Source organism: Brassica napus, chromosome C5, assembly GCF_020379485.1.
Source record: "Brassica napus cultivar Da-Ae chromosome C5, Da-Ae, whole genome shotgun sequence".
Lineage (NCBI taxonomy): Eukaryota > Viridiplantae > Streptophyta > Magnoliopsida > Brassicales > Brassicaceae > Brassica > Brassica napus.
Genome location: NC_063448.1, coordinates 41,670,284 through 41,697,182, shown reverse-complemented (window position 1 = coordinate 41,697,182; position 26,899 = coordinate 41,670,284). Strand labels below are relative to the sequence as shown.

General features: G+C 39.2%; 1 protein-coding gene and 2 non-coding genes across 3 annotated transcripts; 2 read left to right on the top strand and 1 right to left on the bottom strand.

Annotated features, from left to right (window-relative positions):
- The first annotated feature begins 15,364 nt into the window (after positions 1-15,364).
- Positions 15,365-15,471, top strand: LOC125588018. Its single transcript, XR_007324414.1, has one exon. It is a non-coding gene; the product is annotated as a small nucleolar RNA R71 (small nucleolar RNA).
- A 3,676-nt stretch (positions 15,472-19,147) lies between these two features.
- Positions 19,148-20,185, bottom strand: LOC125587269. The gene has a single exon (XM_048757497.1). It carries the CDS (start codon positions 20,183-20,185, stop codon positions 19,148-19,150), a length of 1,038 nt encoding a protein of 345 aa, XP_048613454.1.
- Positions 20,186-21,172: 987 nt separating this feature from the next.
- LOC125588057 lies at positions 21,173-21,279 on the top strand. Its single transcript, XR_007324453.1, has one exon. It is a non-coding gene; the product is annotated as a small nucleolar RNA R71 (small nucleolar RNA).
- The last annotated feature ends 5,620 nt before the right edge of the window (positions 21,280-26,899 follow it).

The following is a 26,899-nucleotide window of genomic DNA, read 5'->3' as shown; positions in this document are numbered from 1 at the left end:
ACTAAAACATCATATATTCAAATCCGGAGGGAGTATTTATAAATAAATATAGTTCTATCGTTATCGTTGCCTTCATATCTGTTACTTCTTTGTCTCTTTTTAGTTTTTTATTTTCTTATTTTAAAATTGTTAATTGTATTTTCCGCATATTATGGCCAGTTTTCACGTCTGTCTAATAAGAAAAGGTTGCGGAAGATATATGCACACGTAATATAATCTACAATCTTATTTTCTTTAGTAGGACACGGACACCATGACTACATGTTTAATAATAATAATATACACGACCATTAAGATTAAGTTATTAAAACAATCTGACGGTCCTGGGCAAAGCCTAACGAAACATTGACCTTATGTCCCCAAAACTTTTGGAAAAAATTACATAGAAAAAAGCCCCAAATTTTTTTTTTATACCCCCAAATTTACCAAAAAAATTTTTAACTGGAATTTTTTAAAAACCGCATACAGCCCCATAAATCTCAGGACCGGCCCTGAATGTAAGGGAACTATCTCTCTCTAGAAGCTTCGAGGAATCCACCTTCGTGCGATCGGCTTCTCAATCAGTTGATGAGGAGGACCATTAATTTGATAACCTGCCTAGTGCCTACCATCCTTTATATTGAACAGAACAATACTCTGCCATGACTTCAGAACTATCTAGTCTTTTTCAATGGAACCGATCAAGATTTATGAACGCTAATCTGTTTCAAACTTTCAACTACATATTATCAAGACATTCCAATGCCAAGTTGCCACATCTCCGAAAAAACAATATATAACTTCAAAATATGAAATTTTTTACTTTTCAAAAAGGAATTTCAAAACTTCAGAGTTTCGAGGAGTGAAACTCTATATTTAAAGTTTCGCTACTGAAAACTTTAAATTTGATGTTTCATATTTTTATTTATATTTTGGTCCTTACAATTACACATCACATTTATGTTTCATAAATATTTTCTTGTTTATTGTTTAATCCTTATAAAAATTATATCTTATAAATATTTTAAGTTTTGTTTACAAAATTTAAGTTTTGTTTACAAAATTTAAGTTTACACATAAAATTAAATAAAACTTTAAAATAAGATTTAAAATATTTAAAACTAGATTTAGATAACAAAATTATACAAAAGAAACTTAACAAAAATTTTTTAAAAAAATTACACGAAGACATAACTATTACACAAATTTAAATATTACAACAACACTAATAGTCATGTAAGTTTGATCCAAAACTTTCAAAATTTTCAAATATTGTCCAATTTTTTTTGTGTAACTGAAGATGGTTGTTGTTGTTGTTGATGATGATGTATTTTCGTACAATTATTTCTTGTTCATATTAAATATATTCATGAGTATTAATATCATCGATAAAAATTAGTCTTTTAGCAATATTTTATCTTTCTCTTTTACTTTCTTGTTCTAATCTAATGTATTTACAAGTATTAATGTCACCCGATTTGAACAATTTTTATCTTTAATCTACAAATTAAAATGAGGAGCTATTTTTACTTCAAAATGCAGTAGTATATCATATATGCATTACGAAAATCACTTTATAGAATAATATGGTATTTTGCTTGAAGTTTAATATTAATTAAGTTATTTTGTTTAAAGTTTTATATTTTAATATGATATTTTATTAATTAATATTGTTGTAATATGTTTATATATGTGCTAGTTATTTACCAAAATTTTGTGAATTCAAATTACTTATGACAAATATAAAGACCATATTATAAAATACAAATAATTTTGAAGTTGAGTTTGAAATTTTGCAAGAAAAACATTTTTAAACTTCAAATTTAGAATTTTGGAAACTTGGAAATAGAGTTTTTTTGAGATGACCTTAAACTTCTTCCACTTTTAACTTCTATGTACTGTATGTTCACAGTACGGCTAATCAATCGGCAAAAACGCAGTAGCCAATAAGTCTTCTAATGTACTCCTGTAAAATTATTTAATAACCCTGTAAAATTTCTATTAATGAAATGTCCAGTTGTCTACAGACCAAAATTAATTTAATTAAGAATACTCGAATGAATTAATAATGTCATCTATGTTATGAAAGACAGTTAAAGAAAGCCAACAGCCAGCCGTTTATGTTGAAAAATATAAAAGATGTGGGGCCCGTTGCACTATTTGTACAGTGAATTTCTTTCTATATATACGAACATTTACGTTCGTTGTATTACGCATCTCAAAACCTCAACCTTCTCTTCTCTCTCTGATAAAATCTTTCTATCAGTGTTAAAGTTTCTACGGGTATAAAATTTCGCCCTTATCTAAATTCCTGCGAAACAATAAAATACCAGTTCTTTTTATAACACGTTATCAGCACGATCACTCTGCGATTCGAAATACAAATGGCAAAAATCGAGAAACTTCAGTTTCCGGCATTGGAAGTAACTGGGACAAACTACACGGCATGGGTTACAAACATGGAGCTTCATCTAGATTCCGAGGAAATACTCGGAACAATAAAAGACGGCAATATATCAACCTCTCATGAAAAGGCTAAGGCCGTGATATTTCTGAGAAGGCATCTAGATGAAAATCTTACGCATGATTATGCGAGAACCAAAGATCCCTTAGATCTTTGGAAAGCTCTGAAGGAGAGGTTTGATAACCAAAAGAAAATTACTCTCCCCCATGCACTCGATGAGTGGAAAAATCTACGATTTCAAGATTTTAAAAAGTGGAAACGTACAATTCCGCTATATTGAGAATAGCGGCGCAATTAGATTATTGCGGTAAGCCTGTCTCGGAAGCAGAAATGCTCGAGAAAACTTACCAAACGTTCCAAAAAAATCATTATGTTCTACAAGAACAATATAGAAATTGTGGGTATACGAGGTTCTCTGAACTCGATGTGGCGCTTATAATAGCGGAGAGAAATAATGAACTCCTCATTAAAAACCACAATGCCCGACCCACGGGAACCAAAACATTTCCTGAGGTAAACGCAACGGATATAAAAAATCCGAAAAAAGGAAATTATTCCTATCGTGGGCGTGGTAGTGGCCGTGGTCACAATCGTGGTTTTGGTCGTGGTCGTGGTTATCGATTTAACCGCAACCATGAAAGGAGTAACAACCCAAGAGGAAGGGGATCCAACACATGGAATCGATCTGATCGGGTAAAAGGGAAAGAAACCCAAGAAAACCCTACTCATAAAATGAGAACGTCTGTTACAGATGTGGATCGAAGGGACACTGGTCTCAAGTATGTCGAACTCCTCGGCATCTATGCCAATTGTACCAAGAATCTATTAAAGGCAAGGCAAATGAAGTAAATCTCAATGAACACCTTGTGGGTACAACATCGACATACCTCGAATCCTCTGACTTTATGGGAGATTTCGACGAGGCCACTCATCAAAATAATTGAAGTGCTTGTACTAATCAAGCTTAATAATGCCTAGTGATGCCATAAAATATTATGTATTTCACTTTCAAAATAATGTTGTATTTCAAAATATATAATGTATAATTATTGTGTACTTGTTATTGATGAATAATATGTTTACTTATGAAAGTTTATTTTCTTTATTAATATTAACTATGTGTTACAGAAATGGATAAGAAAGCAAATGGAACAACAACTAAACAAATTGGTAGAGAAGTTTGCATACCAGATAGTGGCACAACGCACACTATACTGAAGGATAAGAGATATTTCTCTACTTTAAAGTCAGTAAAAATTACTATAAACACAATATCAGGTCCTACAGACCTAATCGAAAGAATTGGCAAGGCGAGCTTTATGTTGCCTAATGGAACAAAGTTTTCCATAGATAATGTCTTATATTCTCCAAATTCTAAGAGAAATTTGTTGAGTTTCAAAGATATATACCGTCAAGGGTATAACACTCAGTCTGCAACTGAGAATGGAAAGAAGTATTTGTATATAACTTCTGAAAAATCAGGCAAAGGCCTTGGAAAAATTTCCAGAACTTCCTTCTGGATTGCATCACACTTATATTGATGCTATAAAATCACATCTTGTGATAAAAAAAAATCCAGAAGATGTTACATTATGGCATGATCGCCTTGGTCATCCAGGCACTACAATGATGCGAAAAATCATTGAAAGCTCACATGGTCATTCAATAAAAACCCAAGATATATACCAAAGTAATAAAATGACATGTGATGCGTGTGCTCTTGGAAAATTAATCATAAGACCATCACCAACCAAAGTTGACAAAGAATCACCCAAGTTTTTGGAAAGAATCTAAGGTGATATTTGTGGACCAATACATCCACCGTGTGGACCATTCTACTACTTTATGGTATTAATCGATGCATCGAGTAGATGGTCACATGTTTGTTTGTTATCATCTCGAAATATGGCATTTGCGAGATTTCTAACTCAGATAATCAAATTAAGAGCACAGTTCTCAGATTATCCAATTAAAAGAGTTAGATTAGATAACGCTGGTGAATTCACATCCCAAGCTTTTAATGATTATTGTATGGTATCAGGGATTGAAGTAGAGCATTCTGTTGCTCATGTTCATACACAAAATGGTTTGGCAGAATCATTAATTAAACGGCTGCAACTAATTGCAAGGCCATTGATCATGAGATCAAAACTCCCAACCTCTGTATGGGGACATGCTATTCTGCATGCAGAAGCACTAATTCGGATAAGACCAAGTGCATACCACAGATATTCCCCATTACAGTTAGCATTTGGAAAAGAACCAAATATCTCTCATCTAAAAATCTTTGGTTCCGCGGTTTATATTCCAATAGCACCACCGCAACGTACAAAGACGGGACCGCAAAGACGGTTAGGAATATATATTGGCTATGATTCTCCATCAATAATAAGATACCTAGAACCACAAACTGGTGATGTGTTTACGGCACGATTTGCCGATTGTCATTTCAATGAGAAAGAATTCCCAACTCTAGGGGGAGACAATAAACAAGTAGGAAAAGAGATCAAATGGAGTGTACCATCGTTATTACACCTTGATCCTCCTACGAAACAGTCAGAACTAGAAGTTCGACGTATCATGCATTTACAAAATATAGCAAATCAGCTACCTGATGCATTTGCTGATACCAAAATGGTAACTAAATCACATATACCCGCTGCAAATACTCCTGCTCGTATTGAAATACCACAAAATGGTGGAACGACAGTTGATACACGTGAATCAGGAACACGTTTAAAGCGCGGTAGACCTATTGGTTCAAATGATAAACTTCCTAGAAAACGTAAGGAATGTGAAAAGCATGATACTCCCAAAATAACAGAAAATATTTTGGACGAAGAAAATTGTGAATCTAACGACAATATAAAGCATCTTGAACCTGAAGGAAATCATGAGATTTCTATCAATTACATCCATAATGGAAAGATATGGAAACGAAATGAGATGGATGATATTGATGACGTTTTCTCATACCTTTTAGCAAAGGAAATAAATGAAGAAAACGAAGATCCAGAACCAAAGTCTGTATATGAATGTCAAAAGAGACATGACTGGATAAAATGGAAAGATGCAATTCAAGTCGAATTAGATTCGCTTAACAAACGAAATGTATTCGGACCTATTGTGCTCACACCCAAAGATGTAAAACCTGTTGGGTACAAATGGGTGTTTGTCCGAAAAAGAAATGAGAAAAACGAGATTACAAGATACAAAACTCGTCTCGTAGCCCAAGGTTTCTCTCAAAGGCCAGAAATTGATTATGAGGAAACTTATTCTCCTGTCATGGACGCAATCACATTTAGATTCCTGATGAGCCTAGCGGCCAATGAAAATTTAGAAATGCGTCTCATGGATGTCGTTACGGTATATCTATATGGATCATTAGATACTAATATCTATATGAGAATCCCAGATGGATTTAAAATGCCAGAAACGTTAAGTTCCAAACCTAAAGAGTTATGTGCAATAAAATTGCAAAGATCATTATATGGGTTAAAACAATCTGGACGAATGTGGTATAATCGTCTCAGCGAACACTTAACAAAAGAAGGATACACGAATGATCCTATATGCCCTTGTGTTTTCATAAAGAAAACAACATCCGGATTTGTGATAATCGCGGTGTACGTTGATGATCTTAATATTATTGGAACTCAAAACGAAATCCAAAAGGCATCAAACTATCTGAAAGGAGAATTTGAGATGAAAGATCTCGGCCAGACAAAATATTGTCTAGGATTACAAATTGAGCATTCTCGAAAGGGTATATTTGTACACCAGTCTACATATACCAAACGAGTATTGAAACGCTTTAACATGGATAAAGCAACTCCTCTTAGCACCCCGATGGTCGTTAGATCACTTAATGTTGAAAATGATCCGTTTCGACCATCTGAGGAAAATGAAGAAATGCTTGGTCCTGAAACTCCATACTTAAGTGCAATTGGAGCTCTTATGTATCTTGCAAATTGTACTCGACCTGACATATCCTTTGCTGTTAATCTTTTAGCGAGATTCAGTTCGTCTCCTACACGAAGACATTGGAATGGAATTAAACATGTCTTTCGTTACCTTCAATGAACAACTGATTTAGCTTGTTTTATCCTAAAAGTTCAAAAGGTCAAATGATTGGTTTTGCAGATGCAGGTTATTTGTCAGATCCACACAAAGCTCGATCCCAGACAGGATATGTTTTTACAATTGGAGGCACCCCCATATCTTGGCGTTCTCAGAAGCAGACACTTGTTGCTACTTCTTCAAATCACGCTGAGATCATTGCACTCCATGAAGCAAGTAGAGAATGTGTATGGCTAAGATCAATAAGCCGACACATCTGTTCAAGCAGTGGGATTGACGAAAATGCGGAGCCAACTATTCTATATGAAGATAACGCGACATGTGTTGCTCAAACGAAGGAAGGATATATCAAAAGCGATAGAACCAAACATATACCTCCGAAGTTCTTCTCATACACTCAAGAGCTCGAGAAGAATAAAGAGATTGAAGTAAGATATGTTCGATCATGCGACAATGCAGCCGACCTCTTCACAAAATCACTCCCTACCTCAGTATTCAGAAAACACATCCACAACATTGGAATGCGCCATCAGAAGGATATATGACTGCTTATTCGAGGGGGAGCTTACGTGGTTGTACTCTTTTTACCTTACTATGGTTTTCCCATTGGGTTTTCCTGGAAAGGTTTTTAACGAGGCAACAAAGACGTTAAGTGAGAGTGGATAGTGACACCGGTCCCCAAGGGGGAGTGTTATGAAAGACAACTAAGAAAGCCAGCAGCCAGCCGTTTATGTTGAAAAATATAAAAGATGTGGGGCCCGCTGCACTATTTGCACAGTGAATTTATTTCTATATATACGAACATTTACGTTCGTTGTATTACGCATCTCAAAACCTCAACCTTCTCTTCTCTCTCTGATAAAATCTTTCTATCAGTATTAAAGTTTATAAAATTTCGCCCTTATCTAAATTCTTGCGAAACAATAAAATACCAGTTCTTTTTATAACAATCTAGTAGTATATTTTAGTTTTTTGTTTTATTTTCCTCAACTTCACGACAATGAAATATATAAAACTGAAGGCAAATTATGAAGGAGTTGAAATAATGGAACACGTGCAATACCATAATGCAGTAGAACCAATGTGTCGCCGCCAGGCCAAACTGGAGCCTCGCAACCACCACATTAAATATAAAGCTAAATCTTTGTTTAGTGTTAATCTTTTTCGACGCCCGTCCAATTAAAGTTGCACAAACACAAAAATTATAAAAACTTCTTTTTTATTAGATTTAGAAAGTCTCTCAAAACTAAATATTTCAATGTATTTCTCTTGATAGAACATCTCTCCATAAGAACTCTTTATATATGACGAAGCTACAACTTTTTCTAATAATAATACGGAAACATTCCTAAGCTCGATATGTTTTCTTTTTTTCTTAACCCATTAAACTTCACTTTAATGAGTTAAATTGCTCCTCAAGTTAATTGGAATTATCCAACATTATCCCCCTTAATTCCAACTCGAATCTCGGGTATGTTGATCTTCTGAACTCCGATGAACTTGCATAGACCGCTAATAGGTGCATCGCATTTCTTCGATACGATGTTGCATCAGAACGTGAGTATAAATGCTTCACTGCTTTTCCATGACTCTCTCTTGGACTCTGCATATATCTGCTTAATACACCAACCGAAAACGCCAAGTCCGGTCGTGTATGAAGAAGATATCTTAAGCATCCCATGGTGCTTCGATACGATGTTGCATCAATCTCAGGCTCCTCCTCTACCTTTGATACTTTCAAACTCGTGTGCATCAGAACGTGAATATAGTTACATGACTTCATCTTCGTCTTGACAAGTATACCTTGCGCGTATCCTCCTTGCTTGTTTCGAATGCCATCAGCTCCTTGTGTTACTTATATACCAAGATAGTATGTAAGCTTCCCGAGGTCTGACATCTCAAATCTTCTTGACATATCGTCTTTGAATTGCTTGATAACGTTGAGCGAAGTCCCTGTTACAAACAAGTCACCAACGTATATAGCTATGATCAGAAGCTCCCCCTTCTCTTTCTTTTGATATACCGCAGGTTCCTTGGTGCACTTCGTGAACTCCATCTCCTTGAGAACACAGTCGAGTTTGATGTTCCAAGCTCTCGGAGCTTGACGCAAACCGTATAGTGCTTTGCTAAGTTTGTACACATGATCCTCCTTTCCTTTCTCCACAAAGCCTTCTGGTTGAGTCACGTATACATCCTCATTTAAGTCTCCGTTCAGGAACACAGTTTTCACATCTATGTGATGGATCTCCCATCCATTAGTTGCTGCTAACGCCAAGAGTAGTCGTATGGTTTCTATACGAGCAACTGGTGCAAATACTTTGTCGGAGTCTATGCCTTGTTGTTGCACGTAGCCTTTTGCAACTAACCTTGCTTTGTATTTGATCACCGTTCCATCTGCATTCCTTTTGATCTTATAAATCCACTTCAAACCTATCGGTTTCACACCTGCCGGCTTCTTGACGAGATTCTAGGTCTTGTTTTTGATGATAGATTCGATCTCTGCCTTCATTGCATCGATCCAAGCCTGTATCACTGCAGCTTCGATGTAACTTTCTGGTTCACCATCGATGGTGAGCAAGAGTCTGCCACATTCAAATTCAGCGAGTAGGATGTAATCATCGAACCGCTTTGGTTTTCTGATGTTACGGCCATATCTTGATGTTACATGCTGGTCTTGGTTTGCATCGTTGTTCTCTGCTACTTGCTCTTGTTCACCAGCGTCTACAGCTTCTTCTTCTTCATTATTGTTTTGCTCTTCATAGTGCTGGTAATCTTGATGCTCATCACCATCTCCTTCTTATGTAACATCGATATGAGGAAGCTTGAATGATTCTGGTTCTTCGTCTACGTTTGTTGATAGTGTGGACCAATCCCAACTTTTCTTCCCGTCAAAGATTACATCTCTACTAACAACTATCTTCTTCGCGACCAGATCATAGAGCCTGTAATCTTTTGAGCCGGGCTCTATGCCTAGGTTGATCACCATCCTTGATTGATCATCCAACTTCTTGAGATGAGGACCGTTGATTTTTGCGAAAGCTACACATCCAAAGATCCTTAGATGCTCAATGTTCGGTTTCTTAACATACAAGCCTTCGTATGGAGTCTTGTTTTTCAAAGCCTTTGTAGCAATTCGGTTTATGAGATACGTTGAATGACGTACTGCTTCTCCCCATAGCTGATTAGGTATCTTCATAACTTTCATCAAACTTCTAGTCATCTCCATTAGTGTTATATTTCGTCTCTCGACCACACCGTTTTGTTGCGGTGTATACGGTGCGGTGAGATGTCTAGTTACACCGTTTTCTTCACAAAAACGAATGAACTCAGAAGATGTGAACTCTCCTCCTCTATCGGTGCGAAAAGTCTTGAGTTGTAGATTCATTTGATTCTCCACGTACTCCTTGAACTTTTTAAACCGATCGAACGCTTCACTCTTCTCTCTTAGCAGCATCGTCCACATATATCTTGAGTAATCATCAATTAAGACAAATACATATCTATTATTTGCTGGTGTTGATGGTGATATCGGACCGCACAAGTCACCATGTACCAACTCCAATGCGTTTGATGCTCGATACTTTGCTTTAGGCGGGAAAGACTTCCGAGTTTGCTTCCCAACTAAGCAGGCGCTGCACACATCTTTCTCGTGTATCACCTGAGGCATCCCTACTACCATCTCCTTGTCTACCATATTCTTCATGACTCCAAAGTTTACATGTCCTAGCCGTGCATGCCACGTCCATGTAACATCAGTTTCTTGTATTTGAAGACACTTCGGATATTCAACCTCTATTGGCGTCTTTGATGTTAGGAGTTTTCAAGGCTCCTAAGACAAATGATGTAGTATAAAAGATTTTCGAACCAATTTTAAGAGATTTCAAAGCACTGAGAATGCAAGTACGTACTTAATCTAAGTGCAACCGATAATTTGGATGGTTTTAAACTACTACTAATAATAGAATGCAAGAACAGAACAATAAAACAATAAAAGAAGTGACTTTCTTTGGTTATGATAAAAGAGAACTCATGGGTATAGGAATTAGACCTTGGGTGATCAAGTTTCGAACTAAGGATGGCAAATGATCAATCAAACTATCAACCTTAAGCTTAGACACAATCTTAAACAAACTCTATGTCTAGATGAATGTTCATTTACTAACATATTTCAAACATCAAATGTCTTTGGTTGAATAATATGAAAGCAATCATTACTAACAAGTCTATTGGCTATCTTAAAACCTTTAACAACAAATGTCTTTGGTAAAGTATGTTAAAAGCTTAGGAGAGTTGTCTCAGGCATTTCATCAAACACCTTGTGGGTGGGAAATGCCTAAAGATCAACTTTTGAGAGGCCAACTCAGAAGATGCATTATGAATACTCTACTAGCAAGGAATAAGAAGGATCTACACTATAACATCCTAGATCTAGCCTAATCACCCTTAATCTCCCTAACCCATGAATTCAAGAATGGATTACTCACTACTCTTCATGATTCCTCTTAAACCCATATTGGATTTCAGATTAATCATGTAGAGAAATACATATAATATATATGAAAACAACAGAATTGCAATAACAAAATGATCGATTGATTCAAAGAGATGAACTTTCCAAGAGGTTTTGGTGGTTTTCTTTTAATAAAAGATAACCTACCTCTAATGGCTTACAAAAGATACTTAAACTTAGGTTTAGAAAGTAAAAACGTGCATAATGAAATGACCAAAAGGCCCTTGAGTGAACATGAAGTCGAGCAAACAAAAGGCGCACAGCGACCTCCAGTAGTCGTTCCAGGCTTCGGGAGCGACTTGGAAGGGTCGCTGCGAGACGTCGCTCCGGGTCGCTCTCGTGTCTCCGAGCGATGAATACGAGAGCGACTTCTCCGCGTCGCTATGGTAAGGTCGCTCTCGTGCCTCCGAGCGATGAAAACGAGACCGACTTCTCCAAGTCGCTCTGGTGCCTCCGAGCGATGAAAACACGAGCGACATCGGGGTGTCGCTCTGGCCAAGTCGCTCTGAAGGGATGTCACAGCGACTTTACGGTGTCGCTCCGGTGAGGTCGCTCCCATGCACTGCTCGTCCAATGATCACCTTTATCACCTCTTTTGAGCTCCAAATGCACCCAAATGTCTCCAAGAACTCCATGTTGTACTCCAATACCTGATAAAGACTCATGTATGCAAAATGCAACCTAAACATGGCTAAATCCTAGTCTATATGATCAAAATGCACATGGGTGAATGGATAAAACAATGGAAATATGCAAGATATCAACTCCCCCAAACTTGTTCTTTTACTTGTCCACAAGTGAACTTTCTAGAACTCATAGGGAGAGAGGGTTGAAGGTGGGAGCTCATAGCCAAAACAAATACAACTAGCACTCAATTCAACATCTAATCCAACATGAGCACACTCTCTTATTACACTCTAGCTTCTCTAGGCCTATCTCAACTCCCTTTGCCCTTACACTCATCATCAAGCATCCACACATTCAAATCAACCAACTCTCACATTCATTAAGCATAAAACATCAGGTGAATTCTTGCAAATGGTCAATTGGTCCAAATCATTTGGTTGGGTAAGGGAAGGCTTTTTATTCAAGTGAGTCAAGAGGTTCAAGATATATGATCTTTAAGGTGGTTTACTCTCGAAACAATTAGCCTTGACATTGCACATAATATATCTAAGAAAGGGACCAACTCATGCATACAATGCTCAATATCCATTGTTCTTCGCTTTTCCCAAACATACAAGTTACACAATCACTTCCCAATGTCAAACCCAACTCACATCTCTCACCAAAAGAACCCAAGAACACTTTGCACATAAAACTCTTTTTCTTTGAAATCTATAAAGGATTTTCCTCAACTTCAAAACAATCTTAGCTCCTAACAACTTTGCTAGCCCCCTTTTCTTTCTTTTTCTTCTGTTTTTTTCTTTCTTCTTTTCTTATATTTTTCTTCTCTTTTTTTTTTTTCGGGGGCCAAAACTTGTCATAAACTCGAGCTAGATGTTTATCTACTAATTCCAATAAGATTATCCATTTAAACACAAAGAGTCTATTCTTTTCCTTCGAACTTTTCATGCTTCCAAATCATAATCACAATACTCACCCCCACCTATAGCTAGACAATAGAGTGCCTAATCTAGCAAGAATGAAGATCAAGCATTGTCGTTCCCGATACTCTCAACATTATGCACATGTAAGATTTTCCGAAAAAGATCTCACTCATCAAACAATGAAAGCTTAAAAGGAGGAAAGAGTTTTGGGAGTGGTGTACCACTCGAGTTTGTCAAAAAGATTGGCATAAAGGATGTGAAAACTCAAGTGTGTATATCCATGACTCAGTACACAAGGGACCATAAGCAAGAAGCATTAAGTTCGTTCAGTTCAAATAAGGTTGTAGTTGGCTTCAAAGATTGAGTTTCAACAACTAATGAGATTCAGGAAGAGTTTTCAGGCTCGAAACATACAAGGCTTTTTGAGATATGCAATAGCTACTCGAGTGTGAGATAGTGTTCTTTACAAGGCATCTTAAATCATTGCTCCCAATGCAAGTGAATGCAACCTATATGCTCTAGACTCTCCTAAAAATGCAAGTGATGCAATCTATATGTTTTTTTTTTAATGCAAAAAGGTATGTGTGCAAGACTCAATGCAAATTCATCAAAGCAAACATGATCAAATACTTGGTACCTCCTCCAAACTTAGTTCATACAGTCTCTGTGTTAGTAAGTTGAAAGAGATACCTAAAAGAGAGATAAATGCAAAGAAAAACTGGTATATACAATGGAAAGGTGGTGGAGTGGTACCTCAAGTGGAAAGTGGAGAAGGAGGATCCTTCCCACCTTCAAGAGTGATGGTGAGGACCTGAGAGAGAGGCTCTTGAAGCTTGGTTGGATCATCTTGGAGTTGATGAGTCCTTGTGACCTTCTTGTCATGAGTAGCCTTTGTGGCTCGACTCACCTCCTCCTTTTTAGCACTTTTCAAGTGTTCATCACATATCTCTTTAGAGGACTCTCCATCAAGACTTTCTTTCTTACTAACAACCATTGCATCCTTGTTCTTCTCAATGGAGGGGTTTCCACAAGTGATGGTTCCACAATACTCAACATCCAGTGGAGACTGAATTGGGTAAGAAACAGCTTTGTTCACATTGAGGAGTGTGACCTTCTTGTTGGCAAAATCGATGCAAGCACCCACAGTAGTAAAGAATGGTGCGCCCAAGATCAATGGAACTCTCTTTTCAGTTGCCATCTTCAAGACTGTGAGGTCTATAGGGATGGTGCAAGATCCAATCTTCAAAGGGAAGTCCTTGATGAGACCAATAGGGGTAGTAGAAGAGGAATCCCCAAACGTGAGAGAGGAAGTATCTGGCTCCATGTGTTCAATCTCAAGACTCTTCACCATCTCCATTGAGATCACATTCACAGTTGCACCAGAATCAACAAGAGCATCATCAAAGGTGAGGTTACCAAGGGAGCAAGACAAGGTGAACTTCCCTTGGGATTCTAGTTTTGGGAGAGACTTTGGTGTGACTGGTGGATCAAGTTTCAAAGTTGAGATGTTGAGAAGCTCTGCTACTTCTGCTTGGTGGTCTACAATGTCCTTGATGAGCATCATTTGGACATGAGCCTCACGCATACCCGAAATCGCTGGAAGCTTAAGTCCAATATCACTTAGGTCTTTTCTGAACTTGGAAATCATCTTCTTCTGAGCTTTGGTGAGGACCTTTTGTGGAAATGGGAGCTTGTCATAGGGTGACTGCTCAACCTCAGTGGTGTCCTCCAGCTTGACCTCTTTCAGCTTCTGGTCAGCTCTCTTCGCAACTGGTTTCAGCCCTGGGTTCATCTCCCTTCATTATCTTTGCTTCAACCATTTTGTCAGCTTCCTCCACAATCTTTGCCTCAGCTGTTGCTACAATCATATGGTCAACCTGTTCAATCTCAGTTCCAAACACCAATCTTTCAATTTCATCTACCTCCTTCTTGTGGTTACTCAATTCAATCCCTGAAGAAGTAGTAGAGAGGACAACATTGCAATACTCCTTGGGATTTTGCTCAGATTTTCCAGGTAGAGACCCTTGCTGGCTATTCTGGTGAGTGGTCATGGAAGCAAACTGGTTTTCCAAAGCCCTGAACTTGTTGTTGAGCTCATTGTAACTTCCATCAATCTTGGAGTGAAGGTTCTTCAACTCATATTCAACCTGCTTCTCACTTCTAGTCTGAAACTCCAAGATCTGTTTCAGTAGAACATCAGTGCTGCTTTCATGAGGAGTAGAGGTAGAAGGATTAGCTTGTTGTTGAGAAGACTGGTTCCCTTTGTTGGAGAAACCAGGAGGAGGGTTTTGCTGAGGCTGATAGTTGCCTTGCTGGTTGTTCCTAGGCTGATAACCACTCTGTTGGTTGTTAGGATATGATTTCTGTTGGTAGTTGTTGTACTGAAAGTTGGGCTCTTTCTTGTACCAACAGCCATTGTTGTTGATGAAACACAGCTCTTCTTGACCTTCCAAATCCTCAACCTCATTGACAACATGTGGTGTCTCTTGGTTTGGGTTACCAACAAAGTTCAGCTGCTCTTGGGTGGATTTATCAGCAATGAGTATGTCTATCTTATCCTGTAGAGCCTTTAACTCCTTCCTCGTTTGCTTGTCATCTATTCTACTGCCTCTGTCGTGGTCTCCACTGTAGACTGCGTCACTCTTTACCATGTTGTCAACCAGCTCTTCTGCATCTTCCTCAGTTCTTCCCAAGAAGAACCCATTGCTAGTTGTATCTAATCTGGCTCTGTACTTAGGAAGAGCACCCCTGTAGAATGTGCTCAGCAAACTTTCCTTAGAGAAACCATGGTGTGGGCATTGAGCTTGGTAGCCCTTGAATCTCTCCCAGGCTTCACTGAATCCTTCCAAGTTCTTCTGTTGAAAGCTGGAAATCTCATTTCTCAGCTTAGCAGTTCATGAAGTAGAGAAGAACTTCTCCAAAAATGCTTTCTTGCAGTCATCCCAGATGGTGATAGAGTCGCTGGGTAGAGACTTCTCCCACTGACGTGCCTTATCCCCCAAAGAGAAAGGGAATAACTTGAGCTTTAAGGCGTCCTCTGACACACCATTGGTTTTTGACAACCCACAGTAGCTGTCGAACATGTCCAAGTGATCAAATGGGTCCTCTAAAGCTAAGCAATGATACTTGTTGTTCTCGATCACGCTGAGGAGTCCTGATTTGATCTCAAAGTTGTTAGCTGCCACAGCCGGTGCTCGGATTCCCAGTCTATGACCATGAATGTTGGGGCGGTCATAAGTGCCAATGGGTCGAGCTGCTCGATGTGGGTGTTCTAGCCCTTGCAGTTGATCTGCCATATCAATATCCAATCTCTGCAAGTGAGCATGTTGCTCTTCTTCTCTTCTCGCTCTAGCACACTCTCTCTCTAAAGCTCTGATGTCTGCAACTCTTGGAACTAGGTTTGATGGTCCCCTGCTCCTCAAGTTCAAACACCTAAAACTTAAAGGGAGGTGAAGAAGGAGAATCAGTAACAAAAGAAAATAAAAATGACTTAGTCTCAAGCAAGTGACTAAATCTCAATGTTGAAATCTAATCAGAATTTGGCAACGGCGCCAATTTGATGTTAGGAGTTTTAAAGGCTCCTAAGACAAGTGATGCAGTATAAAAGATTGTCGAACCAATTCTAAGGGATTTCAAAGCACCGAGAATGCAAGTACGTACTTAATCTAAGTGCAACCGATAATTTGGATGGTTTTAAACTACTACTAATAATAGAATGCAAGAACAGAACAATAAAACAATAAAAAAATGACTTTCTTTGGTTATGATAAAAGAGAACTCATGGGTATAGGAATTAGACCTTGGGTGATCAAGTTTCGAACTAAGGATGGCAAATGATCAATCAAACTATCAACCTTAAGCTTAGACACAATCTTAAACAAACTTTATGTCTAGATGAATGTTCATTTACTAACATATTTCAAACATCAAATGTCTTTGGTTGAATAATATGAAAGCAATCATTACTAACAAGTCTATTGACTATCTTAACACCTTTAACAACAAATGTCTTTGGTAAAGTATGTTAAAAGCTTAGAAGAGTTGTCTCAGACATTTCATCAAACACCTTGTTGGTGGGAAATGCCTAACGATAAACTTTTGAGATGCCAACTCAGAAGATGCATTATGAATACTCTACTCGCAAGGAATAAGAAGGATCTACACTATAACATCCTAGATCTAGCCTAATCACCCTTAATCTCCCTAACCCATGAATTCAAGAATGAATTACTCACTACTCTTCATGATTCCTCTTAAACCCATATTGGATTTCAGATTAATCATGTAGAGAAATACATATAATAGATATGAAAACAACAGAATTGCAATAACAAAATGATCAATTGATTCAAAGAGATGAACTTTCCAAGAGGTTTTGGTGGTTTTCTTTTGATAAAAGATAACCTGCTTCCAATGGCTTACAAAAGATACTTAAACTTAGGTTTAGAAAGTAAAAACGTACATAATGAAATGACCAAAAGGCCCTTGAGTGAACATGAAGTCGAGCAAACAAAAGGCGCGCAGCGACCTCCAGTAGTCGCTCCGAGAGGTCGCTCCAGGCTTCGAGAGCGACCTGGAGGGGTCGCTGCGAGACTTCGCTCCGGGTCGCTCTCGTGTCTCCGAGCGATGAAAACGAGAGCGACTTCTCCGCGTCGCTATGGTAAGGTCGCTCTCGTGCCTCCGAGCGATGAAAACGCGAGCGAATTCTCCGCGTCGCTCTGGTGCCTCCGAGCGATGAAAACACGAGCGACATCGGGGTGTCGCTCTGGCCAAGTCGCTCTGAAGGGATGTCACAGCGACTTTACGGTGTCGCTCCGGTGAGGTCGCTCCCATGCACTGCTCGTCCAATGATCACCTTTATCACCTCTTTTGAGCTCCAAATGCACCCAAATGTCTCCAAGAACTCCATGTTGTACTCCAATACCTGATAAAGACTCATGTATGCAAAATGCAACCTAAACATGGCTAAATCCTAGTCTATATGATCAAAATGCACATGGGTGAATGGATAAAACAATGGAAATATGCAAGATATCAACTCCCCCAAACTTGTTCTTTTACTTGTCCACAAGTGAACTTTCTAGAACTCATAGGGAGAGAGGGTTGAAGGTGGGAGCTCATAGCCAAAACAAATACAACTAGCACTCAATTCAACATCTAATCCAACATGAGCACACTCTCTTATTACACTCTAGCTTCTCTAGGCCTATCTCAACTCCCTTTGCCCTTACACTCATCATCAAGCATCCACACATTCAAATCAACCAACTCTCACATTCATTAAGCATAAAACATCAGGTGAATTCTTGCAAATGGTCAATTGGTCCAAATCATTTGGTTGGGTAAGGGAAGGCTTTTTATTCAAGTGAGTCAAGAGGTTCAAGATATATGATCTTTAAGGTGGTTTACTCTCGAAACAATTAGCCTTGACATTGCACATAATATATCTAAGAAAGGGACCAACTCATGCATACAATGCTCAATATCCATTGTTCTTCGCTTTTCCCAAACATACAAGTTACACAATCACTTCCCAATGTCAAACCCAACTCACATCTCTCACCAAAAGAACCCAAGAACACTTTGCACATAAAACTCTTTTTCTTTGAAATCTATAAAGGATTTTCCTCAACTTCAAAACAATCTTAGCTCCTAACAACTTTGCTAGCCCCCTTTTTTTTTTTTTTCTTTTTCTTTTCTTATATTTTTCTTCTCTTTTTTTTTTTTCGGGGGCCAAGACTTTTCATAAACTCGAGCTAGATGTTTATCTTCTAATTCCAATAAGATTATCCATTTAAACACAAAGAGTCTATTCTTTTCCTTCGAACTTTTCATGCTTCCAAATCATAATCACAATACTCACCCCCACCTATAGCTAGACAATAGAGTGCCTAATCTAGCAAGAATGAAGATCAAGCATTGTCGTTCCCGATACTCTCAACATTATGCACATGTAAGACTTTCCGAAAAAGGCCTCACTCATCAAACAATGAAAGCTTAAAAGGAGGAAATGGTTTTGGGAGTGGTGTACCACTCGAGTTTGTCAAAAAGATTGGCATAAAGGATGTGAAAACTCAAGTGTGTATATCCATGACTCAGTACACAAGGGACCATAAGCAAGAAGCATTAAGTTTGTTCAGTTCAAATAAGGTTGTAGTTGGCTTCAAAGATTGAGTTTCAGCAACTAATGAGATTCAGGAAGAGTTTCAAGGCTCGAAACATACAAGGCTTTTTGAGAGATGCAATAGCTACTCGAGTGTGAGATAGTGTTCTTTACAAGGCATCTTAAATCATTGCTCCCAATGCAAGTGAATGCAACCTATATGCTCTAGACTCTCCTAAAAATGCAAGTGATGCAATCTATATGTTTTTTTTTTAATGCAAAAAGGTATGTGTGCAAGACTCAATGCAAATTCATCAAAGCAAACATGATCAAATACTTGGTACCTCCTCCAAACTTAGTTCATACAGTCTCTGTGTTAGTAAGTTGAAAGAGATACCTAAAAGAGAGATAAATGCAAAGAAAAACTGGTATATACAATGGAAAGGTGGTGGAGTGGTACCTCAAGTGGAAAGTGGAGAAGGAGGATCCTTCCCACCTTCAAGAGTGATGGTGAGGACCTGAGAGAGAGGCTCTTGAAGCTTGGTTGGATCATCTTGGAGTTGATGAGTCCTTGTGGCCTTCTTGTCATGAGCAGCCTTTGTGGCTCGACTCACCTCCTCATTTTTAGCACTTTTCAAGTGTTCATCACATATCTCTTTAGAGGACTCTCCATCAAGACTTTCTTTCTTACTAACAACCATTGCATCCTTGTTCTTCTCAATGGAGGGGTTTCCACAAGTGATGGTTCCACAATACTCAACATCCAGTGGAGACTGAATTGGGTAAGAAACAGCTTTGTTCACATTGAGGAGTGTGACCTTCTTGTTGGCAAAATCGATGCAAGCACCCACAGTAGTAAAGAATGGTGCGCCCAAGATCAATGGAACTCTCTTTTCAGTTGCCATCTTCAAGACTGTGAGGTCTATAGGGATGGTGCAAGATCCAATCTTCAAAGGGAAGTCCTTGATGAGACCAATAGGGGTAGTAGAAGAGGAATCCCCAAACGTGAGAGAGGAAGTATCTGGCTCCATGTGTTCAATCTCAAGACTCTTCACCATCTCCATTGAGATCACATTCACAGTTGCACTAGAATCAACAAGAGCATCATCAAAGGTGAGGTTACCAAGGGAGCAAGACAAGGTGAACTTCCCTTGGGATTCTAGTTTTGGGAGAGACTTTGGTGTGACTGGTGGATCAAGTTTCAAAGTTGAGATGTTGAGAAGCTCTGCTACTTCTGCTTGGTGGTCTACAATGTCCTTGATGAGCATCATTTGGACATGAGCCTCACGCATACCCGAAATCGCTGGAAGCTTAAGTCCAATATCACTTAGGTCTTTTCTGAACTTGGAAATCATCTTCTTCTGAGCTTTGGTGAGGACCCTTTGTGGAAATGGGAGCTTGTCATAGGGTGACTGCTCAACCTCAGTGGTGTCCTCCAGCTTGACCTCTTTCAGCTTCTGGTCAGCTCTCTTCGCAACTGGTTTCAGCCCTGGGTTCATCTCCCTTCAAATCTTTGCTTCAACCATTTTGTCAGCTTCCTCCACAATCTTTGCCTCAGCTGTTGCTACAATCATATGGTCAACCTGTTCAATCTCAGTTCCAAACACCAATCTTTCAATTTCATCTACCTCCTTCTTGTGGTTACTCAATTCAATCCCTGAAGAAGTAGTAGAGAGGACAACATTGCAATACTCCTTGGGATTTTGCTCAGATTTTCCAGGTAGAGACCCTTGCTGGCTATTCTGGTGAGTGGTCATGGAAGCAAACTGGTTTTCCAAAGCCCTGAACTTGTTGTTGAGCTCATTGTAACTTCCATCAATCTTGGAGTGAAGGTTCTTCAACTCATATCCAACCTGCTTCTCACTTCTAGTCTGAAACTCCAAGATCTGTTTCAGTAGAACATCAGTGGTGCTTTCCTGAGGAGTAGAGGTAGAAGGATTAGCTTGTTGTTGAGAAGACTGGTTCCCTTTGTTGGATAAACCAGGAGGAGGGTTTTGCTGAGGCTGATAGTTGCCTTGCTGGTTGTTCCTAGGCTGATAACCACTCTGTTGGTTGTTAGGATATGATTTCTGTTGGTAGTTGTTGTACTGAAAGTTGGGCTCTTTCTTGTACCAACTACCATTGTTGTTGATGAAACACAGTTCTTCTTGACCTTCCAAACCTCAACCTCATTGACAACATGTGGTGTCTCTTGGTTTGGGTTACCAACAAAGTTCAGCTGCTCTTGGGTGGATTTATCAGCAATGAGTATGTCTATCTTATCCTGTAGAGCCTTTAACTCCTTCCTCGTTTGCTTGTCATCTGTTCTACTGCCTCTGTCGTGGTCTCCACTGTAGACTGCGTCACTCTTTACCATGTTGTCAACCAGCTCTTCTACATCTTCCTCAGTTCTTCCCAAGAAGAACCCATTGCTAGTTGTATCTAATCTGGCTCTGTACTTAGGAAGATCACCTCTGTAGAATGTGCTCAGCAAACTTTCCTTAGAGAAACCATGGTGTGGGCATTGAGCTTGGTAGCCCTTGAATCTCTCCCAGGCTTCACTGAATCCATCCAAGTTCTTCTGTTGAAAGCTGGAAATCTCATTTCTCAGCTTAGCAGTTCTTGAAATAGAGAAGAACTTCTCCAAAAATGCTTTCTTGCAGTCATCCCAGATGATGATAGAGTCGTTGGGTAGAGACTTCTCCCACTGACGTGCCTTATCCCCCAAAGAGAAAGGGAATAACTTGAGCTATAAGGCGTCCTCTGACACACCATTGGTTTTTGACAACCCACAGTAGCTGTCGAACCTGTCCAAGTGATCAAATGGGTCCTCTAAAGCTAAGCCATGATACTTGTTGTTCTCGATCACGTTGAGGAGTCCTGATTTGATCTCAAAGTTGTTAGCTGCCACAGCCGGTGCTCGGATTCCCAGTCTATGACCATGAATGTTGGGGCGGTCATAAGTGCCAATGGGTCGAGCTGCTCGCTGTGGGTGTTCTAGCCCTTGCGGTTGATCTGCCATATCAATATCCAATCTCTGCAAGTGAGCATGTTGCTCTTCTTCTCTTCTCGCTCTAGCACACTCTCTCTCTAAAGCTCTGATGTCTGCAACTCTTGGAACTAGGTTTGATGGTCCCCTGCTCCTCAAGTTCAAACACCTAAAACTTAAAGGGAGGTGAAGAAGGAGAATCAGTAACAAAAGAAAATAAAAATGACTTAGTCTCAAGCAAGTGACTAAATCTCAATGTTGAAATCTAATCAGAATTTGGCAACGGCGCCAATTTGATGTTAGGAGTTTTCAAGGTTCCTAAGACAAATGATGCAGTATAAAAGATTGTCGAACCAATTCTAAGGGATTTCAAAGCACCGAGAATGCAAGTACGTACTTAATCTAAGTGCAACCGATAATTTGGATGGTTTTAAACTACTACTAATAATAGAATGCAAGAACAGGACAATAAAACAATAAAAAAAAAGTGACTTTCTTTGGTTATGATAAAAGAGAACTCATGGGTATAGGAATTAGACCTTGGGTGATCAAGTTTCGAACTAAGGATGGCAAATGATCAATCAAACTATCAACCTTAAGCTTAGACACAATCTTAAACAAACTCTATGTCTAGATGAATGTTCATTTACTAACATATTTCAAACATCAAATGTCTTTGGTTGAATAATATGAAAGCAATCATTACTAACAAGTCTATTGGCTATCTTAACACCTTTAACAACAAATGTCTTTGGTAAAGTATGTTAAAAGCTTAGGAGAGTTGTCTCAGACATTTCATCAAACACCTTGTGGGTGGGAAATGCCTAAAGATAAACTTTTGAGAGGCCAACTCAGAAGATGCATTATGAATACTCTACTAGCAAGGAATAAGAAGGATCTACACTATAACATCCTAGATCTAGCCTAATCACCCTCAATCTCCCTAACCCATGAATTCAAGAATGGATTACTCACTACTCTTCATGATTCCTCCTAAACCCATATTGGATTTCAGATTAATCATGTAGAGAAATACAGATAATAGATATGAAAACAACAGAATTGCAATAACAAAATGATCAATTGATTCAAAGAGATGAACTTTCCAAGAGGTTTTGGTGGTTTTCTTTTGATAAAAGATAATCTGCCTCTAATGGCTTACAAAAGATACTTAAACTTAGGTTTAGAAAGTAAAAACGTGCATAATGAAATGACCAAAAGGCCCTTGAGTGAACATGAAGTCGAGCAAACAAAAGGCGCGCAGCGACCTCCAGTAGTCGCTCCGAGAGGCCGCTCCAGGCTTCGGGAGCGACCTGGAGGGGTCGCTGCGAGACGTTTCTCCAGGTCGCTCTCGTGTCTCCGAGCGATGAAAACGCGAGCAACTTCTCCGCGTCGCTCTGGTAAGGTCGCTCTCGTGCCTCCGAGCGATGAAAACGCGAGCGACTTCTCCGCGTCGCTCTGGTGCCTCCGAGCGATGAAAACACGAGCGACATCGGGGTGTCGCTCTGGCCAAGTCGCTCTGAAGGGGTGTCACAGCGACTTCACGGTGTCGCTCCGGTGAGGTCGCTCCCATGCACTGCTCGTCCAATGATCACCTTTATCACCTCTTTTGAGCTCCAAATGCACCCAAATGTCTCCAAGAACTCCATGTGGTACTCCAATACCTGATAAAGACTCATGTATGCAAAATGCAACCTAAACATGGCTAAATCCTAGTCTATATGATCAAAATGCACATGGGTGTGGATAAAACAATGGAAATATGCAAGATATCAACTCCCCCAAACTTGTTCTTTTACTTGTCCACAAGTGAACTTTCTAGAACTCATAGGCAGAGAGGGTTGAAGGTGGGAGCTCATAGCCAAAAGAAATATAACTAGCACTCAATTCAACATCTAATCCAACATGAGCACACTCTCTTATTACACTCTAGCTTCTCTAGGCCTATCTCAACTCCTTTTTCCCTTACACTCATCATCAAGCATCCACACATTCAAATCAACCAACTCTCACATTCATTAAGCATAAAACATCAGGTGAATTCTTGCAAATTGTCAATTGGTCCAAATCATTTGGTTGGGTAAGGGAAGGCTTTTTATTCAAGTGAGTCAAGAGGTTCAAGATATATGATCTTTAAGGTGGTTTACTCTCGAAACAAGTAGCCTTGACATTTCACATAATATATCCAAGAAAGGGACCAACTCATGCATACAATGCTCAATCTCCATTGTTTTACCATTTTTCCAAACATACAAGTTACACAATCACTTCCCAATGTCAAATCCAACTCACATCTCTCACCAAAAGAAATCAAGAACACTTTGCACATAAAACTCTTTTTCTTTGAAATCTATAAAGGATTTTCCTCAACTTCAAAACAATCTTAGCTCCTAACAACTTTGCTAGCCCCATTTTCTTTCTTTTTCTTCTTTTTTTTTTTCTTTCTTCTTTTCTTATATTTTTCTTCTCTTTTTTTTTCGAGGGCCAAGACTTTTCATAAACTCGAGCTAGATGTTTATCTACTAATTCCAATAAGATTATCCATTTAAACACAAAGAGTCTATTCTTGTCCTTCTAACTTTTCATGCTTCCAAATCATAATCACAATACTCACCCCCACCTATAGCTAGACAATAGAGTGCCTAATCTAGCAAGAATGAAGATCAAGCATTGTCGTTCCCGATACTCTCAACATTATGCACATGTAAGACTTTCCAAAAAAGGCTTCACTCATCAAACAATGAAAGCTTAAAAGGAGGAAAGGATTTTGGGAGTGGTGTACCACTCGAGTTTGTCAAAAAGATTGGCATAAAGGATGTGAAAACTCAAGTGTGTATATCCATGACTCAGTACACAAGGGACCATAAGCAAGAAGCATAAGCAAGAAACATTAAGTTCGTTCAGTTCAAATAAGGTTGTAGTTGGCTTCAAAGATTGAGTTTCAGCAACTAATGAGATTCAGGAAGAGTTTTCAAGACTCGAAACATACAAGGCTTTTTGAGAGATGCAATAGCTACTCGAGTGTGAGATAGTGTTCTTTACAAGGCATCTTAAATCATTGCTCCCAATGCAAGTGAATGCAACCTATATGCTCTAGACTCTCCTAAAAATGCAAGTGATGCAATCTATATGTTTTTTTTATGCAAAAAGGTATGTGTGCAAGACTCAATGCAAATTCATCAAAACAAACATGATCAAATACTTGGTACCTCCTCCAAACTTAGTTCACACAGTCTCTGTGTTAGTAAGTTGAAAGAGATACCTAAAAGAGAGATAAATGCAAAGAGAAACTGGTATATACAATGGAAAGGTGGTGGAGTGGTACCTCAAGTGGAAAGTGTAGAAGGAGGATCCTTCCCACCTTCAAGAGTGACGGTGAGGACCTGAGAGAGAGGCTCTTGAAGCTTGGTTGGATCATCTTGGAGTTGATGAGTCCTTGTGGCCTTCTTGTCATGAGCAGCCTTTGTGGCTCGACTCACCTCCTCCTTTTTAGCACTTTTCAAGTGTTCATCACATATCTCTTTAGAGGACTCTCCATCAAGACTTTCTTTCTTACTAACAACCATTGCATCCTTGTTCTTCTCAATGGAGGGGTTTCCACAAGTCATGGTTCCACAATACTCAACATCCAGTGGAGACTGAATTGGGTAAGAAACAACTTTGTTCACATTGAGAAGTGTGACCTTCTTGTTGGCAAAATCGATGCAAGCACCCACAGTAGTAAAGAATGGTGCGCCCACGATCAATGGAACTCTCTTTTCAGTTGCCATCTTCAAGACTGTGAGGTCTATAGGGATGGTGCACGATCCAATCTTCAAAGGGAAGTCCTTGATGAGACCAATAGGGGTAGTAGAAGAGGAATCCCTAAACGTGAGAGAGGAAGTATCTGGCTCCATGTGTTCAATCTCAAGACTCTTCACCATGTCCATTGAGATCACATTCACAGTTGCACCAGAATCAACAAGAGCATCATCAAAGGTGAGGTTACCAAGGGAGCAAGACAAGGTGAACTTCCCTTGGGATTATAGTTTAGGGAGAGACTTTGGTGTGACTGGTGGATCAAGTTTCAAAGTTGAGATGTTGAGAAGCTCTGCTACTTCTGCTTGGTGGTCTACAATATCCTTGATGAGCATCATTTGGACATGAGCCTCACGCATACCCGAAATCGCTGGAAGCTTAAGTCCAATATCACTTAGGTCTTTTCTGAACTTGGAAATCACCTTCTTCTGAGCTTTGGTGAGGACCCTTTGTGGAAATGGGAGCTTGTCATAGGGTGACTGCTCAACCTCAGTGGTGTCGCTCCGGTGAGGTTGCTCCCATGCACTGCTCGTCCAATGATCACCTTTATCACCTCTTTTGAGCTCCAAATGCATCCAAATGTCTCCAAGAACTCCATGTGGTACTCCAATACCTGATAAAGACTCATGTATGCAAAATGCAACCTAAACATGGCTAAATCCTAGTCTATATGATCAAAATGCACATGGGTGAATGGATAAAACAATGGAAATATGCAAGATATCAGTCTTGTACAATCGGTTTGGTTGCCTTGCGACTTGTACTAATAGCCTTCCACGGGGATCTTTCAGCATCAGTAAGTCATCTTTCATATTAACCTCACAACCCATCTCGGTTGCTTGTCCAAGACTTATGATATTGTGTTTAAGACTTGGGATGTAGTAGATATCTTTGAGTGCTCTTCTCTCCCCTGTTTTTCCGATGAACGTGATCGAACCTTTCCAAACAATCTCGACGTTTGATCCATCACCAAATTTGACTTTGCCTTTGATGCTCTCATCTAGGTTGGAGAAGAACTCTCTCTTGCCTGTCATATGGTTACTTGCACCATTGTCAAGGTACCATATACTCGTATTTCCATCGCATTCATCAAACTTCTTAGGAAACACTCTCTCTTCGTTGAGGAATACTACTTCATGCATATATAATGCATCTGCTTCTTGTGTTTCCGTTAGGTTAGCTTCTTCTCTTGGTCGTGTAGGACAATGTGACACGAAGTGCCCCCTCTTGTCGCATCTCCAACATCTAACCTTAGAGTAGTCCTTCTTGGTATTGTTCGAAGCTTCTCCTCCTTTGTTATGACCATCAGAACCATTAGACCTTCCTCGTCCTCTTCCTCTTCCACCATAACCTCTACCTCTGCCTCTTCCTCGCGAGTTGTTATGGCTTCCACTAACTTGCGTATCATTCTTTCCAAACGTGAGCTTCTATTGACCTTCATCTTGGG

Excerpts from the sequence above, each read along its gene's own strand:
- LOC125587269 (XM_048757497.1), bottom strand. The coding sequence starts at position 20,185 with ATGAACCCAGGGCTGAAACCAGTTGCGAAGAGAGCTGACCAGAAGCTG.